This window comes from Dermacentor albipictus, chromosome 2 (genome assembly GCF_038994185.2).
Source record: "Dermacentor albipictus isolate Rhodes 1998 colony chromosome 2, USDA_Dalb.pri_finalv2, whole genome shotgun sequence".
Lineage (NCBI taxonomy): Eukaryota > Metazoa > Arthropoda > Arachnida > Ixodida > Ixodidae > Dermacentor > Dermacentor albipictus.
Genome location: NC_091822.1, coordinates 92,501,489 through 92,519,352, shown reverse-complemented (window position 1 = coordinate 92,519,352; position 17,864 = coordinate 92,501,489). Strand labels below are relative to the sequence as shown.

Below are 17,864 nucleotides of genomic sequence, written 5' to 3'. Positions count from 1 at the left end.
CGTGGGGATGGGGATTGTCGTGGAAAATTAAAATTAAGAAATGTGGCTTTACGTGCCAAAACCACTTTCTGAATATGAGGCTCGCCGTCGTGGGGCACTCCGGAAATTTCGACCTCCTGGGGTTCTTTAACGTGCACCTAAATCTAAGTAGCAACGGGTGCTTTTGCATTTTGCCCCCATTCGGGATTCGATTCCGCGACCTCGTGCTCAGCATCCCAACACCTCGCGTTATGCAAATCCCGGTGCATGGGCGTTGCCGCGAAATCCAGCCCGAGTTGGCAATGTTCGCGGTGAAATATCTTTTCGATCATGCAAAACACATTATAGACAGAATCCAGAATCATTTCTGGCGCCAGGGGTTGCTTTGGTCGACGGTGCATGGACAGCATGAAAAAATTTCGAGAAGAGCTGAAGCCCCATAAGCCGCCCCCCCCTCCCCTGGCTACGCCCCTGCTACTACCTCGCTAGAGCAAGTTGTGATGGAGCTTCATTATCGAAAGTGCATGTTGTGCAAACTTCATTCCACATTCCTCAGCAGTATTGCTACAACAGGCGCACGTGGATCTGACATCGTTATGCAACCTTCACATATAAGAATAATTTATTACCAGACCTGTATCACTCTCTTGCCGGCTACGAAGTCCTGCTTCCTAAGAACAATGGCGATTACAGCCTTGACACCTAGGTCAAGAGAAGCGCGCACCATCATTTCAACAGGGTTCACTGCAGCCAATCTGGTCTGGTTCATCAGGTCCAGGTTCAAGGATATCATCCATTTGACGAGATACGTAGTCTGGAATGGACAAAAAAGTTATTCAGTTTTACGTGCCAGTACTACTTTCTGATTATGAGGGACGCCGTAGTGGAGGACTCCGGAAATTTCGACCACCTGGGGATCTTTAACGTGCACCTAAATCTAAGTACACGGGTGTTTTCGCATTTCGCCTCCATCGAAATGCGGCCGCCATGGCCGGGATTCGATCCCGCGACCTCGTGCTAAGCAGCCTAACACCATAGCCACTGAGCAGCCACGGCGGGTAATGGACATAAGTCAAAACATCATCAAATAAAACACCTTGCTGTATCAGAACTTGCTTACTGTTACGAGCGCTTCTTTTCAGCAGATATCTGAAGACGAAATTAAGACACCATGCTGGAAAAAAAAAGCGCGATATGAACATGTACAATGGAGGTACGCAGGACAAGCGCTGACTATGGCTTTAATGGGGGCATCTGGGGAGTAAGAATTGTTATGCACTTCCATAGGCATTTGGGCATCAAGTGATTCTGAAGTTAACTCGGAAAGATAAAACTAAAATGCACTATCATATTACTCTCGGAGATACCTAAGCTCGTTGTAAGTATAAGAGCGATCGAAGAAGTCCTGACACATTCGTCATATTTAGACGTCACGGTAAACGCGTCAGAAATCTCGCGTGAAGCTCGGTCTCTCCTTTTAGGTGTGAAGCAACCAATCAGGAAGGAAATCTAAATCCCCCCAAAAAGATTGTTTAGTTGCTTGGTTACAAAAAAGCACCGCGCAATTAAGCCGGCGTTAGGCAACATTTCCACATCTCTGTTTTGGTAACCGCCGGAGCCATTTTTATAACTTTTTTTTTACTGAACCTGTCTCGTAACGCGACTTGACTCAATGCAGGAAACATAAAGTATACAGGGGGCCCAAATAATTCATACACGTACTGCGTTGGTTTATGCATATTAGTCGTCTGTATAGCGCTAAATCTTTCCTATACCTGCATCTGTAGGAGCATTTCTTTTCGTTTCTTTTATATACGCAATCCGGTAGCCAAACAAAACGCGCTACCAAAATATCATCACTGCAACAAATTGCCGCCTAGAGAGGGATCTTTTTGCAAATAAAGCAAATCTATTTCTTTCGTTATTACTACCATTTAACAGAGGGGAACAAATGACGTCTGCTGGTTCGTCTGTTTTAGCATACTGGCATTCTCTCCACTTGGGCACGTAATCTTGTTCCTGCTAGTCACGCGGTGCGATAGTGGCAAGAACGCCAAATACAGGGCTCTCAACATCATGCCTGTCGCCAAATCACAGCCACGCTTTGCCCCATCTGAGAGCCTCATCTCTATTGGGCGAGCACGGAGCCGGCGCCGTCAGGCGCTTGCATTCAAACAAGTGCAACCGTCTTCCTGGCCTCACTGTTGTTTCACGTTGCTTGTGGTGAACTCGCCCAGGCCGGATAGTCAAGAAGGGTGGTAGTGTTGAGTGATGAAGTGCCACATCAACAACAAGAACAACCCGCGCCTACAACCACCTGTGAAGCTTTATGTATTCCCGCGTAATTGGCAGGAAAAACAGCGCCAGCACCAGTAGGCAATAGCCCTGCGCAGAATCCGAATGTCAAATTGGCTGTTTTTCCACCTGCCTGCTATTTGCTTCTCGCATGTAGCATTGTTACTTCGCCTTGTAGCTATTTCACGCTAGTTTGCTCATGACAAAAATAACGTTGATGGAGTTCTTTCACCGGCATTGATCAACTCAGTGAGCACCGCCTGATTTGCGCGTGCGACGCCAACTTTACTTACGCGTGTATCATTGAGAGCGCGCTCTTTCCGTTTATAATCCCGTTTTGATAGATGAAACCCTTGTAGTAGAAAGGTACCTGCAGTTGAGCATTTTGGCGTGAGTGTTTGGTTAGGTAGCCCGCTTGTCAATAGAAAGCGAACCGTGATGTGTGAACTTCTGACTCCGCGAGTTGTATTGCCAAGACGGGCAGCACCAGTTGGAATCGTGTTGGCTTTCGGTCGTTCTCGAATACCAAGCCAACCGTGGTGAGATCGAGATAAAGCCCTACCTGGAATAATATATTTAAATGCGATCAAGTATGGTAACTTCAGTGCTGTCCAACACTCAAAATGGACTTGGTTGAGTTCGCGCATCATGAAGGTGCAGACAACAGCCCAGAATGAAGATCCGCTGGGCCGGGATGGTCGGAAATCTTGGCAGAAAGGCTCGAGCAGAATCCCCCTATGCCGACTGGACATGGGCCTTGTGCCTAGGGATCGCCCTATTGAGACGAAATGTCTAACGAGAGGAAATGCCCAAACGAGTCTAAATGTATAGAGATCCTGAAGCTCCAACATTTTTCAATGTACGCTATTGGACAGTCACTCTCTTTGAACACTCTGTTGCACTTTGCTCCACCGGCTGTCTAACCTACGCATTACGTGAGCTGCCCAGTTCCATTTTTTTCCTAATGACAATTAAAATATCGGCTATGCCCGTTTGTTCTCTAATGCACAGCAATCTTCATGTCTCTTAAAGTTACGCCTAACATTGTTCGTTTCATTGCTCTTTGCGCGGTCCTTGTTCTCGGGCTCCTTCGTCAGTCTCCGAGTTTCTGCCCCATATGTTAGCATCGGCAAAATGCACTGATTTTACGCTTTTCTTTTAATTTTAATGGTGGGCTTCGAGTCAGGATACGACCATGTATTTCGCATGCGCTCCAACCCATTTTTGTTCTTCTGTAAATTTGCTTCTCATAATAAAGATCCCCTGCGAATAATTAACATAAGCAAACGTACTCCTTCAGCTACTTTAGAGGCTGAATGGCTATCCTGAATTCTTGTTGCTATTGATAATTATCTTTGTTTTCTGCATACTGATCTTGAACCCCACTTTCATACTCTCGGTGTTAAGGTCCTCAGTCATTTGTTGTAACTGATCCCCAGTGTTGCTGAACCGGACAAGGTCGTCTGCAAACCGAAAGTTGATGAGGTATTTACCTTTATTCCTTACTCCTAAGCGTTCCCAGTTTACAAGCTAAAATATTCTTGCAGGCACGCCGTAAACAGCATTGGAGAGATTGTACTTCCTTGTCTGACCTAGTTCTTTATAGGTATCTTTCTACTTTTCTTTTGTTAAATTAAGGTATCTGTAGAATTTCTGCAAATATTTTCGAAGATTTTTACGTAAGCCTCCTGTACTCCTTGATAACGTAATCTCTACTGAATCAAATGTACTTTCTTAGTACATCAAACATATAGAGTCTGATTGTACTCTGCATATTTCTCGGTTATCTGATCGATCAAATGGATAGAATCCACTGTAGAATATACCGTCCTGAAGCCAGCCTTTTTTCTTGGTTGGCGGAATCCCAGGGTTGCCCCGTTTTATGTTGGAAATTATCTTGGTGAATATTTTACACAATACATGAAGTGGGCTAATGGGTCTCTAATTCTTCCATTCTTAGGGTTCTCACTTTTTGTGGATTAGTGTAATGTTGGCATCCTTTCAGTTTTCAGGCACCTTTAAAGTTTTCAGTTTCAGATTTTCAAGCTTGGTGTCTCCTCCATCCAAGAATATACCGACTGATATTCCATCTTCTCTGGCCGCTGTTCCCTGTTTCATGTCTTGCAAGGCCCTTGCAGCTTCATCGCTAGTTACAGAAGGAACGTCTGTACTCTGCTCATTAGTACTTCGAACGGAAGTATTGTGGCTGCTCTGAGTACTGTACAGGTCATTTATAGAACTATTCCGCTGCTTTTGCTATATATTCTAAACCCTGATGAAAGTACCCTGGTTGTCTTCCATTGCATAGATCTTGGCTTGTCCTAGGCTAAGTTTTCGTCTCCCTGATTTCATGCTTCATCCAATTTTTATTGCTTACTCAGTCTTTCTTACGTTATCATTTCGAATATCCCTTATTTTCTCTTTGATTAGTTCTTGCAATTTCGCGTCTATCTGAACTCTTCAGTTGAACACTAATTTTTTGTCATTTCACTATTAGGTCCTTCGTTACATGGCAGAACTTACCTATTGGTTGCCTTGGCGCGACACCTCCCATTTCAGTTGCTGCTTCTGAAGTCAGCACAGTTACGGTTTCATTCATTACTTCTATGTGATCTTCTCGCAGTTCTAAGAGTGCATAGTCATTTGCAAGTACCAGCCTGAATACGTCTGCTCTTATCTTTGCTGCGGCTAGGCTGCTCTGTTTCTTTTTCTCGGGTTTTACCCTTCCTCTCTCCATAATGAGGTAGCTCGTAAACCTCACTAACATATGATCACTGCATTTTACCATGCCTAACACTTCTACATCCTGCACTATGCTGAGATTGGCACAAAGTTTGAAAGGGGGCTTTTGCAGGGCTTTGAAAGGGCTTTTGCAGGTCCACTTTCTGTTGCTACATTTCCTGAAGAACGTATTTATTCTACAGAGCTTATTCCTTTCCGCGAATCGACCAACATCTCTCCACTAGTGTTCCTAGAATCCATGCGGTAGCTGCCAATCGCTTGTTTACCAGCTTGTTACTACAGCTCATTACTACAGTATAATGAATTTGCGCTTTTCTTATCGCTAACTCAACATCTTCATAAAACTGTTCGATATCATTATCGTCATGACTGGAGGCTAGATCATAGCCTTGTCCTACCTTTAATTTATACATGGTAGTAAATTTTATTACGACTACCAACACCGTCTGATTAATCCTGTAGAATTCGTCAAAGTAGCCCGCTTTGTCCTTATACACGAAAATCCTACTCCGCGCTGCTTCTTATCTGGAAGTCCCTATAGCCGAGGTCGTGGCTGCTAGTCAGCACAGTATAAGCCTCACCAGTCCGTTTAACCTGAATAAGGCCCATGATAGCCCAAGAAATGTCCGATAGTTCAGAGTCCTGCTTAACTAGAGAGAGTTCGGGTGTTAACGGTTGCCACGATCAGGTTACATTAGAGGCCTGTCCGGGTCCAGAGATTCTTAGCACCCTCTGCTTCGTTACAGATCTGGCACCCTTGGTCAGGTGCTCCGCAGCTGTTGGGGACGGAGGGTCAATGGTTCATCGAATGAATCATTTTTCGAGGGAGTAATTGAATAGTGTACGAGGGAGGCCAATTTAAAAAAAACGAGGATTTGAAATTCTGACTAAGGTAACCAAGCTTCCAAGAGACCTCAGTCAGGTAACCCTGCAGACTGAGCGGCCCCCTTATGGCTGAGATGTCCAGCTCAGAAGATCCTACCAGCCTAAAAATATGCTTCAATTATCCGCTATAGCCGGGTTAACATGATAATGAGATAAGGAGTCGGAACCCTCTGCCTCCTAAGGCGAAGTAATTGGTTGTGAGGAGGGCAGATTGGCATATACATATGCTGAAATATACAGGAAAACTTTCGCTCGCGATCAGATCCTAAGAGTTGCGGGACGGGCCAAAAGAACATTGTGGTTCTGAGCCTCGAGTAAAACACGCGACCTTGAAAGCGGACTTACCATAGGCTTGGACAGCGCGTGTACGACGCCCCTATTAAGCTGCAGCAAAACGCGTCTGTGATAAATCAGACATCATTTCTACACTTGGCGCGGGAAGCAATTGGCGTTATTTTTACCGCCCCACTCGAAGTACAGCAATTGCGAATATGCGCTCCAGATCAACGGGAACCCATAAGGAGGCACGCGAAAACGAATATATGTGCTTCCAGTGTTCCTATGACACTCAGCGACCGCACTCTTCGGTTAAGTCACTTAATTTAATTTTTATCATTTATTTGTTTTACGTGCATGACTGTCTGATTAAATGATATACGCAGAAAGAGTACATCTATCTGCCAAATGGGAGAGTTGTTTAGTAGGCACCTCTCTCAGAAGTATGCGCTTATACTCGTCGCACTCGAACAAGCTAACTGTAAAAGCTATTTAATTTCCAAACTTTAACGGCGCACTTTACTAGTTCAGGTTGGTAAGTGCTACACAGTTGCGAACAAATTATTTCCGACTTCATGAAAGTGTCGCATGGAAGGCAAGCGTGCGTGACTTGCATCAGTCCTTTCTTAATATCAAGACTTAGCAGCATTTATTCCAAAAGCAAAGTTTTTATGTGCCTCATCCGATGCGATTGGCTTTCGTCGTCGCTTTGTCACTGAGTATGTTTGCGGTTGTATATACAAAACGTCACCTGATCCGTGTACATGTGCAATCACACAGGCTTATATGATCGCTACATAAGCCCCAGCCAAGTAGTGCGAGTAAGGTCGTATTTACTGTGCTAAGATTTGGCTATCTATTACGGGGAATTAAACTTGTCACGTTCGCTATTTAACTCTTTTTTAAAAAGTAATCTCAGTGTGTCACCTCATACGCATTTCTAAAGTACGTCATTCTTTTAACTGAATTGCGGCATATATTGAGCAGCTTCTCTGATATACTGATTTTTCGTGACCTATACTGTTTGCATGTCCTAATTTTGGCCAATCCGCCAGAGCGGGGCTGTGGCACTGCAATTCATTATATATAGAAATTGCGAATGCACCACATTACACGTGGCATATGATGAAACTAAACTCAAATGTACACATCTTTGTTAGCTCTGTAGCATTTATTCAACACCATGACTACTTACAGATGTTGAGAAATATTTGGTGTTCAGATAATGTGCTTCAATGCGTGATAGGAAGTCCAATGAGAGATATTGTTATGCTTCATTGAACTGAAGAAATATTAAGACGCAGGCAAAAGAAAGCGCGTGAAAGAATAACGTAGCGCACGTAGAGACCAAACGCAAGTGTTGGGCATTACGAGTGTGCTGTTTTATCCATTCTTATGCTACGGCGAGGTTACTTTCTGTCCATTTCCTTGGTTGCTTGACTGCACGCCTAGCCCTGGTTGTGATAGGCAATACCACTAACATCCGAGGCAGTGAATGTGGCACATCGATTTAACCAGTGAATGCAACATGATTTTCAATGATAGATCTTTTCATTCGGTAAAGTAGAGCCATGACAGTATGTTAAGACCCGCCGTGGTTGCTCAGTGGCTATGGTGTTGGGGTGCTGAGCACGAGGTCGCGGGATCGAATCCCGGCCACGGCGGCCGCATTTCGATGGGGGCGAAATGCGAAAACACCCGTGTGCTTAGATTTAGGTGCACGTTAAAGAACCCCAGGTGGTCGAAATTTCCGGAGTCCTCCACTACGGCGTGCCTCATAATCAGAAAGTGGTTTTGGCACGTAAAACCCCAAATATTATATTATTATTACAGTATGTTAAAAAATGTATACGAGTCTGTTGTGCTATGTAGTTTAGGTTAGACGACGTAGTAGCTGCAATATCAGTTCCGTCAAATCACCCTTCCATCAGACACGGTCTATTATGATCACGTCTAAAAATAGGATTCTCCCTTTGGTATTAAAATAAGAAATATGTTTACCTCATTCCTGCCTGACAATGCAAAGGCCACGCAAGCCTGGTACATTCCAGCTGCTTTCTGCTGGGAGTTTTGATTGGTAGATGGCACCCTTAAATTGCCGAGGAACGCTTTGGTGGTGACTTCAATGCCCCGTGCAAGCTGGAAGTACGCAAGAAAACGAACGAACTCTTTGTCGGTTTATGGTTCGTACGCAGACTAAACGCGTCGTTCATTGGGTGAGCGTTCATATTCGTTAAAGCGTGCGACCTAATCCTTGGTGCTCGCATTGCGAGTACTAGCTTTCACTGTTGTTACATGAACTACCCCTCTGTGAGTAAAACGGTGCCAGCAGATGGCAGTACGCCATTTTGCACCAAACGCAAACGCGCGGCCATGGCCCAACGGGGGCTAAGACCGAGCGGTGGATTGGCCACTGCAGCTGCCGCTGGTCAAATGGCGCGGACCGTTCTGGCAGCCCACGACATCTCGTGGAAGTGGGAATCTCTGCTACCATCAGTTTCTGCGAGTGTCGCGAGCCAGCCAAACCAGACTAAGCTTGGGCAATAACGGAATAACGAAACGCGCAAGCGCGGGCGTACCAAAGTCCAGCCAGAACAAAACCTTTTGACCAGGTGTTACGTTGTCAAATATAATGCCAATGATTCTTTTCTACAAAATGAAATATAACTGTACAGGGAACATTTTGTCAGAATGCACTAGAATGATGTTTGTATAGCTAGTCGTTGAGTACTAGTGACTGAACCTAAATCAGGAGTCTATTTCCTATCGGCAAGTACTTGAACGTCCCGGGGGAACCTCTCAGCGTGTCCCTGTGTTTACCTCAATTTTCCCAATATTAAGGATCTGTTCGCGATAATATTGACGTCTTAGAGATTCGCGAGCACTAATAATCAGTTTAACTTAACTTACTATTTCACTTTATTGTACTTTTAGGCACAATAACGAACTTGTTACGGGAACGGAAATACATTGTGCAAAGGCCAACCGCAGGTGATGTCACTCACGTGGCTGAACGCGTCGAATCCCCGGAAAGAGCCACAAACAAATTTATAGAAATCTTTGCACGGGTCAACGCTGTAGTCGAGTTTGGACCGCAACCACTGCGCTGCGTAGCGGCAGTCAAACGTTGTGCACACTCCGCTGCGTGATGTTGGAAGGGTCGGTGCAATACGTGCTGGTGTGAGTGATCTGTTCACTTGAGCAGGTGACGACCACAGTTGATGCTCTTCTGATGGGCGCTTTATGTCAGGCATGCTTTTCCTCTCAACGTCGAACGGCGCCAATGTGTCCACCTGGTGGTCAGGGCAGGGCACAGACAGGTACAGTCAGCAGTCGTTGCCTAATTTGTTAAACGTGTGGGACCTGTTTTACACAAAAGTACACATGCGCACTGAGAAATATTTGAACAAAGAGAAGCAGCCTGTCCCCTACACATCTCCTGAGAAAAGCGAAACTTCCGACTTCAGAAGCTTCACGTGGTCGAAATGTTTTGTTTGAGTGAGGCAACGTGCAGTTTGAACACAGAGTTTTGATCACTTCATCATCAGCATTGTGTCTGTTGTTTTAGGTATACCCGAGACTACCTATTGCCTATTTCATGGAAAATGGATATTGTATTTTTGTACGCGCCTTACGTTGTTGAATTTCTAGCATGCAATACATATCTCCTTTCGCGAGAGCGCAAGTCGCATACTGTAAACCGGTTTCCTTTGGCCAACTCATAAAGATCCGAATTTCTTCATCGGGCTCAAGAAGCGTTTCTTTGTACATTAGAAATATTGAACAAGAAATAGATTAAATTGAATGCCTGTACTCATAGCAAAAATCTAAAACATACAAATTGTATACAGAAACTGATCGCGATAGTATTCTGCTATGCGGGGGCTGCATACATGTGAATCATGGCGTCGATGTGAATCATGGAAAGGAACTCAGCAGCGAGAATGCTACGGAGTCTACCGTGCATCTGCATGAGGCTGAAAAAAATAGTCTGGGCACTGGCTGGTGCATTGTGCGTCTGCTGGAAGGCATGTCCGTACGTGGCCACGAAGCCAGCCTCTCCTTCAAGAAAGGCCTTTCCCGTTACAGGGCGATTATAAAAGCAGGAAATTTCCTAACAAAGCGACAAAATACGGCAAATACATTCAGCCTGCTCAGATGAATGGTTCGACAGAGTCATTTTCATCATGTTCGGATGTGTTTCAGTGCGTGGCTTCAGCGGCCAACTAGGCTCCGAGGAAGCAACGGTTGACAAAGCCACCGCGTGACCCCCACCTAGAGGATCAAGTCTGGCAAGTAAAACACATTAAACCGGATTTGCTTTTCAGAGACAAAACTAACACTAGGGATGCAAATTCTGTAAGCCAAAATAGCAAAGCATTATTCCTGCTCTGGAATGTTCGAAGAGGAGGGATGATGTTATTTCCACCAAGTAAAGCTGGGGAAGAACTCAGTTTAATATAGGCTGATTACTTTTGTGGTAGGCAAATCAATTCAATGAGGTGTGTGCAGTTTGAGGTTGCGGTAGCGAGTTCCGTAAGAACAGCGAAATCAATGCGAAGTAACCTAGCTGGGCAGTAAAATGCGAGGCAAGTTCACGGAAAGAACATCGACGTCGAGATTGTGGTCTTGTGATTCTTGTCCAACAACTGAACAGATTACGACGGTTTAGACCCCGACGATGCTGACACAGCTTGTGTGCATTCCGGCGAGAAAAACAGAACAACCAGCCGCAGCGCGGAGGAGCAAGGTCAACGCTGCAGGGAGGAATTTACCACGTCGTCGTCCAAAGGCAGCGCAGATAATGGAGGCATGGGCTCCTTTATCGATCAGCGCAGTGACATGAATGCGGTCAACATCAACGTAAAGGAGGCTTTGGTTGGTCGGCGACGTCAAGAGAGAATTTGAGGGCCATGTCGACAATGCATCTTTTGCCTCCACAAGCTGCAGTGCCTAGTTTTCTGGTTAGGTATGTACGGGGATGTACGGCGAACATGAGCGAGTAGAGGTGACGGCTAACGTTTGGCGAACATGACCAATGGCGTTGGTGTGAAGCCGGCTGGGCGCAGCGAAGGTTCGCAGCTGTGTGATTACCGACAGCGCGCTCATTACGAGTTGGACAGCGAGCAGCTGGCCCTGATGAACAGATTGAAATGTCGCCGTGCGCCGTTGTACTTGATCGTCATCATGCGTGGCAGAAATGAGCGAGGTGGCCAATTCATCAGCGGGGAAATCAGACATGCCTGCCATCCGGGGTGCGTCATTCAGACAGGCTGTGTGAATTTGAGGGATAGAGCTGCCGGGTACGATATGGGCCGTGATAAAAGTGTTGGATGGTGGGTTTTATCGATGAGCTCATGAAGTTGAGACCAGTTCTCAAAGTCTTGTTTCGAAACTCCCTGAATCATCGGAAACGTGGGTAGTGATGGATAGGTAGGCGCTACAAAGAAGGATGGGCAACAGAGGGCCTCGACCTCACAGCGGAGAATACGGTTTAGGTTGGCACAGCTGGTTAGTTAAATAATGTCGTCATCAAACGTAGACGTCGCAGCGGTATTCGACAGTCGCGAAATGTATTGACTAATACTATGGCTCTTAGCTTGTGCCAAATGATGGCAGTTCTTTATGATGACATCTAAAATTCCTACCAGGTCGAAAACAAGCACATTGGATGCTTCGTCTATGACTTCTTTTAGTATGCTAGCGATTTTGTGTGTGTAAGTAATCGTGTGGTCAGCATTGCGGATAAGCACGAAGACGTCATGGATTTACTAAATACACGGCTCTGTAAGTGTGTCAGTACGGATTTCAAACGCCTTTTTTTGAGGAAAACTTACCCCCTAGTGGGTCACTAAGCTGGGGTCACTACATTTCGCATTGTGCCAGCTGGTTAATATCGACATAAATTCAAGCGCAAAAAATTAGGACAGAAGAAAGGACACAGCACAGTCTTTGTCGTTTTCGTATGTCCTCCACCAACTCGCCCAAGCTCCCATTATACCAGCTCCTTAACTCGTATTCGTGAGCTCGACACCACACGCATGGAGTGACGTTAAGCTAAGGTGTGACACTCGCGAGCACAATAGTTGTGTCTCGCCTGATGTTAGCGGCGACGTGTTCACAAAGCTTGACGCATTGAACGACGCCAGCTTCGTCGACGTCGCAGAACACAACAGCATCGAGAAAGTGGGCAAGGGTGACTATTGGAGTAGTATGGAGATTTGCAGAGCCTTTTCAACGATAGACATTGTGCCAGCTTGATGTAGTGACCGCTGCGGAGTGCCATGACGAGGACGAAGATCGCACATCTGCAACAAAACTATAATAAATTACATGATTTTAGTTGCAAGATAACCGATAGTTATCGAAGTGTAAGGGACCGGAAGGTCAGCGAAGGCCAATAGACAGCGGCCTGGTATTTTCCCACCATTTCTGCATAATGTACTTTCTGATACACCATGGAATATGGCCTCTCTGGGCACCGACGCAGCTCTCCGACCGAAAGACAAAGCACGATGGTGGAAGAGTTTCTATCTGGCGCCGCACAAGATTTGCGTTTGTCGTATTAGCGGTTGTGAGAAGTACGTCTAGCGATGGCGTATCTCACGTCACATATTTATACGATATATGGGTATATTTCTATCTTGTTCGAAATTTTCTGCACAACCCTTTTGCCTTGATGGCGTAAAAAGCATACAATATTTCTAGGAACGAATTTTATGGGCACATGTGGAGCGTCATAGCACTCCGTGGCAGGATTTTGTGAGAAAAGAGTGCTGAAGAGTGCCAGCCAACGAGTCTTCATGAGGGCATAAAGAATGATTGGTGTCGATAAAGCTTTGCGGTTGCCGACTGCGAAGCACGAAGAAAGGCGCATAGCCTGTACCTTTGGGCTTGGCGGTGTTGTACGCCTAAAAACCATTGGGAAACAGAATGCAATGTCTTGTGATCTATGCGCATACATGGCACGCATGTTCATCAGCGTTCGATTCGTGCTCTCAGTGAGGCCGTTTGGGCGCGGATGGCAAGATGCACAGTGCCAATAATTAGACCCACAATGATGTAGTAGTTGTTCAGAACCTGCTATACGACCTGCCGTCCGCCATCAGTAATCGGAAAGCGCGGTGAACCGTGGGTGATAATCACGGAATACAGTAGGAATGGTCAAAATTTCATATGCTGCAGCCAAAGTGAGCATCTCCGTCTTAGTACTACGGTGAAATAGTCCAAATACACACACACAAACAATAAACCAGTTACGCGTGGCAATGGCCCCAGCAAAGGGGCCATAGAAGTCAACGCTTTTTCGAAGAGAAAGGTCGGAGGCGGAAAGGAAAGGCCGACACTTCGATAGCCACCGACACGAGGCATTGCTGGCTTTTCATGGCTTAGGAAAATGGCGCATCTGGCGACGTATTATTTTGCTATCTTGCATAACTGGAGCCGCCACGAATGCTGCCGCAGTCGGCGCAGTGTCCGAGCAAAGCCGACGCCGGCCGACGCGATAATATTGTGCATTGTGCGAAGGATCATAAGGTATAAAGCTCTGCGGAAGAACAAATAGGACTTTCGAGAAAGTGTTGGAAGGGAGAAAGTCAGTTTATTAGTATTGGAGGCTGACGTGCATCGCGAATTTGCTTAAGTATTACCCGGCAGGTCACTGTCCGAAAAACCGGGTCCTTGGGAACAAGACCGACACCTGGGCCTAGTCTTAGGCAGTGATAAGCGTAGCGAAACACGAACAGGATGCGCTTTTTATTGCTTTAGCATTCTTTGGCCATTCAACGCACCTTTCTGGGGCTATCTATGCTTGTTCGCAACTATAACCGTTTTCCAGCAAACCTGGTCACTGGGCTGATCGTGGTCGATAGGGTAGAGCATCCCGCTTCTGTGCTGATGTAATGTATTTCCAAGTCAACCATCACACCAACTTGGATGAGTGAGTATATTGCAACTCCTGCAACTTGTTCTTCAGCGAACCTGTTTCACGTCGACATTGGTCATTATGGAAGCGAGACTGGGTATCCAGGACTATACTATGACACTGATTTCGAGAACTGGGTAAGCACCACTTCGTCAGTATTGGTCTTCATTGAATCTTTTTGATGCGAACTTTGTCAAGCTGTATGTTCGAGCAGCTCTGCACCGCTCTCCAATAAACGTCTCTGACGCTAACTTCGGTAAATAGGCGTGTCCTATAGGGAACGCCCCACTATAGAATAAACAAATAGATCCCTTGAATTTCTTCGTTGCTGAGCGGAGTCGAAGGTAGGTCACTTTATCTCCTTTAGTCGGCGCGCTTCAAGTCAACGCATTAGCGAGCTAGGCCATGAGGGCATTGGACACCGGCCGCTCGTCAATGAACCTCTCGCCATTTTAAGTCCCTTAGGATGCGCTACTGAGTGCGCGGCAAGTGAGGAAAGAATTGTGAGCGTTCGCAGGCACCGGTGGGCCACGCTCCTTGTCTCAGATGCCGTGCACGGACTTCCTGGCTGTGCCACTAGATGCCGCATCGTGGCCAGGATGAAGTGCAGAAAAGAAGCTGGGTGCCGTACGGCAAGTTTCTCAGTATCTTCACGCAACAGCGCGCCATGAATTTCGGAGTATACGCGCAGGCTTCGCGGCGGCGACGCAAGATACCATCCAGTTTTCTCAGACAAGAGCAGCTACAGTATACACATCATACATAACTCGTTTCGATGGTGACAAGTCATTGTGGCGCTATATTCATTCAACACAAACGTATTACTGTCGACAGTCACTGCCACAGGCATTCTGCCGCAATATATCGCATCAGATATTCGATGTGCATGCGGTAGTTATCTTAACTGTTTCAAGAGCCCTCAACAATCCGTTGGACTCTATATTTTGTGTAAGCGCTCAATTACGCTAATCAACGCTTCTTCCTGTTGGTAAATATTTTTCGTGCCGTGTTCATCGCATTTATGGTACTCATGTTCTTTTACTTGCCCGCGTATATTTCTATTCTTATTTTGTATCAAATCAATATGAAATGCCACGTGTTGATGTCTCTTGTATGCGTCCCTGGAGTGTTGTCTATTATTTAACCTTTCACCTATGTCAATGTGTTTGCGTTTGTGCTAATTTCTTCCTAATGTTGTGCCGAATAATCCGTTCTCAATTATCTCCCTAGTGTTTATCTTGTCACTTCTCGTCTCACCCCTCACGGTCCGCGACTGGTAAGCCGTGGACCTGCCGCTAGTCAGCCGTCGAAATTTACTTGAACCTCACGCGGGGATGGTAGGTTTGTCGCCCTAGTCCCTCATTTCCATGGAGTGGAGATACATCACCACCATATATTGGCAGTGTCGATGTAGAGCAGCCAGAGCTTTTAAGCTCAGGCCTTACCGAATTGCCGATCAGCGCTTGAAATGAAGCAAGCTTTCTTCCCGGGCAATGTCACATTGAGTGCCAGTTGTTATAAAAAATGATAACATTCACCGATTTTCGGTGCTCACCGGGATGATGGCTTCGTCTGGCGACTGTTTGCAGAGCATAAAGATGATCTGGAATATGGCGCACAAGACGACTAGCACCACAACGAACAAGCACACGAGGGGAAGGATTATCCAAACGGGACCGAGCGCCTCCTCATTGTGGGACTTGATGAAGCGTTGCTTGCGCAGCCATTGTCCCTTTGATTCCTGCGTTAAGAGTGTTACAAGTAAACAGCCGGTTCCGAAACTGCAAACCATATTAAGGTACTCCTTAGACCCGTACGCTGGATTTGAAGCACACGGAGAATTTCAAATGACTGAAAGTTGTGCGAGTTGGAAAAGTTTGTGTCACTAAAGGCAGGCGTTGATGCACGACTGCACGACCAGAAGTAACAACGTCATGTTTGTGTTGTTCTTTTAGTTCCTTGTGTTCGTGTTTACACGCCTGCATCTCGATGTAACTTATAGCGACATAGTGAAATTTTATGGGAGAAGTGCGCGATAATGTGAGATGTTATACAGACCTCATAGGCTGTGAAATTCATGACCTAACTCACTCAAACAGAACTGTGAGCCATACTCTGGGTGACCCCTATCAGTACACTTTTAGCGAGTCGGAGTTAGACAGTCTGCTTATCGTTAGACTGATTTAAAATGAGCCCTAAGTTAACGGTATATTTAGGGTGTGAGTATCCGCGTGTTCTGTTTATTTTGTCACTATGTGCCAGCAATATGGCAAACTGAGCGAAAATCGCACTTCACCGAACCCGTTTTACGAAATAAAACTGAACCAGGGGCGCGACCGGAGATCTTTGTTCGGGACGCGCATTCAGTTTCGCCTCACGCGAATGGTCTAGGTGAACGCACCAGTGCGTTTACATGACTGAGTGCCCTTGAGGATACATTGACCTGAGCTTGATTAGTGCATACCTGGTTGAGGTCATGTTTCGTTACTATGAGTGCTATATACGTACAGTCCCCCCCCCACCATATTAAATAATATATTTGTATATGACATCGTGAATTTCACGCGGGTAAAAGAACTCCAAGCATAAATACTGCAATCATTAGGCATGGGCTCTTTATTTTTACTGAGGAAAGTTTTATTGTTCCTCGAGAACGGTAGGATCAAAGCCTCCATTTCATTTTCTTGCGCGAAAAGTTAAGCTTGCTGCGTTACGTCACGAAACTAAAGCAGAGCCATGAACGCCATTTGGTACGTGTTGCGCCCACGTGCAACCTCGAAGAAAATAGCAGAATATATAAAATACTTTCACTTACGCGAGATTTTCATACACTAGCGCTTGATCGTGCATTCGGCGTCTACAGGCCACGTCGTTCTGGCACTGAATCAACTGTGCTATGTTACCTCGGCAAGAACGCTGTCGCTCCTAATCGCGGAAGCGTACGGCGCAAGCTTCCCGAAATTTCGCGAAGTTGAACGTATCTCCGAAAGAATTTGCCAAAGATTATTCCCGATAACTGCTGAGTCGATGTCGCGGACTTACTTGACATTGATGTGATCCTGCAGAACATCGTTACTAGGTAGGTAGCTACCCAACATTAGTTCAGTCGTAATAACACTTCAATATCACATCGTGGCCAGTCTATCAACTTGCTGAGCAAATGGTCAACCCACCGTTATAGTGTTTAGGGGAATGCGGATCCACGATATGACCCAATTGAGAACTTCAACAGTCAGAATTCAAAGGTCGAGCAATGTGGTCGGAACTGTCATTTCAGAACTCATGCTAGTTCTGAACGCTCAGTAGAATCGCTAAAATTTCGATAGCAATCTTCGCGGCATCTTATGTAGCAAGTGCGCTGCACTGTAAGTTACTTCCTTAAATTAGTCAATAACGAAGAGTCACATCACCATGGTTCACCGGAGTGTGCGCGGAGGCTCGGAAACAGAGGCGATGACCTTGTGCGGTGGGAAGCGAATTGGTTCGCTTGTCTGAGATCAGGCAGCACCAACGAAGCCTATACTAAATATGGAACGTTCCTAGTTCCCCGCGAGGAACACTAATCGCGATGGTATTGATGATAATGATTGTAGTCTGTGGCGCATACCCTCTGCAGGGAATAGGCTACGAATTAGATGGCATTAGAAAACGAGAAAGACATGTTTAAAGTACGTTTAAAATGAGCATATAAAATTGTAGTATACGAGTGCGAGATTATTAGGGAAGTAGCGAGATGCCTTTGAGAAGAACGCGGAGCCAGAAA

The 17,864-nt window shown here is 45.8% G+C and overlaps 1 protein-coding gene across 4 annotated transcripts in view; it reads right to left on the bottom strand.

Annotated features, from left to right (window-relative positions):
• The window catches only part of LOC135902760 (neprilysin-1-like), a 108,858-nt gene extending 91,212 nt beyond the window's left edge, over window positions 1-17,646 (bottom strand). Inside the window, exons 1-5 of one of the 4 annotated variants that reach the window (XM_065432988.2) lie at window positions 17,512-17,646; window positions 15,657-15,842; window positions 9,183-9,470; window positions 8,179-8,316; window positions 704-793 (exon numbers count right to left, since the gene is read on the bottom strand). In XM_065432988.2, the coding sequence (XP_065289060.1) occupies window positions 704-793; window positions 8,179-8,316; window positions 9,183-9,470; window positions 15,657-15,842; window positions 17,512-17,514 (705 nt within the window). In that variant the 5' untranslated portion in view covers window positions 17,515-17,646. Of the gene's footprint in view, window positions 1-613; window positions 794-8,178; window positions 8,317-9,182; window positions 9,471-15,656; window positions 15,843-17,511 lie in introns of all 4 variants that reach the window. The other 3 variants (XM_065432987.2, XM_065432989.2, XM_065432990.2) reach the window with 3 other exon arrangements.
• Between the last annotated feature and the right edge of the window lie 218 nt (window positions 17,647-17,864).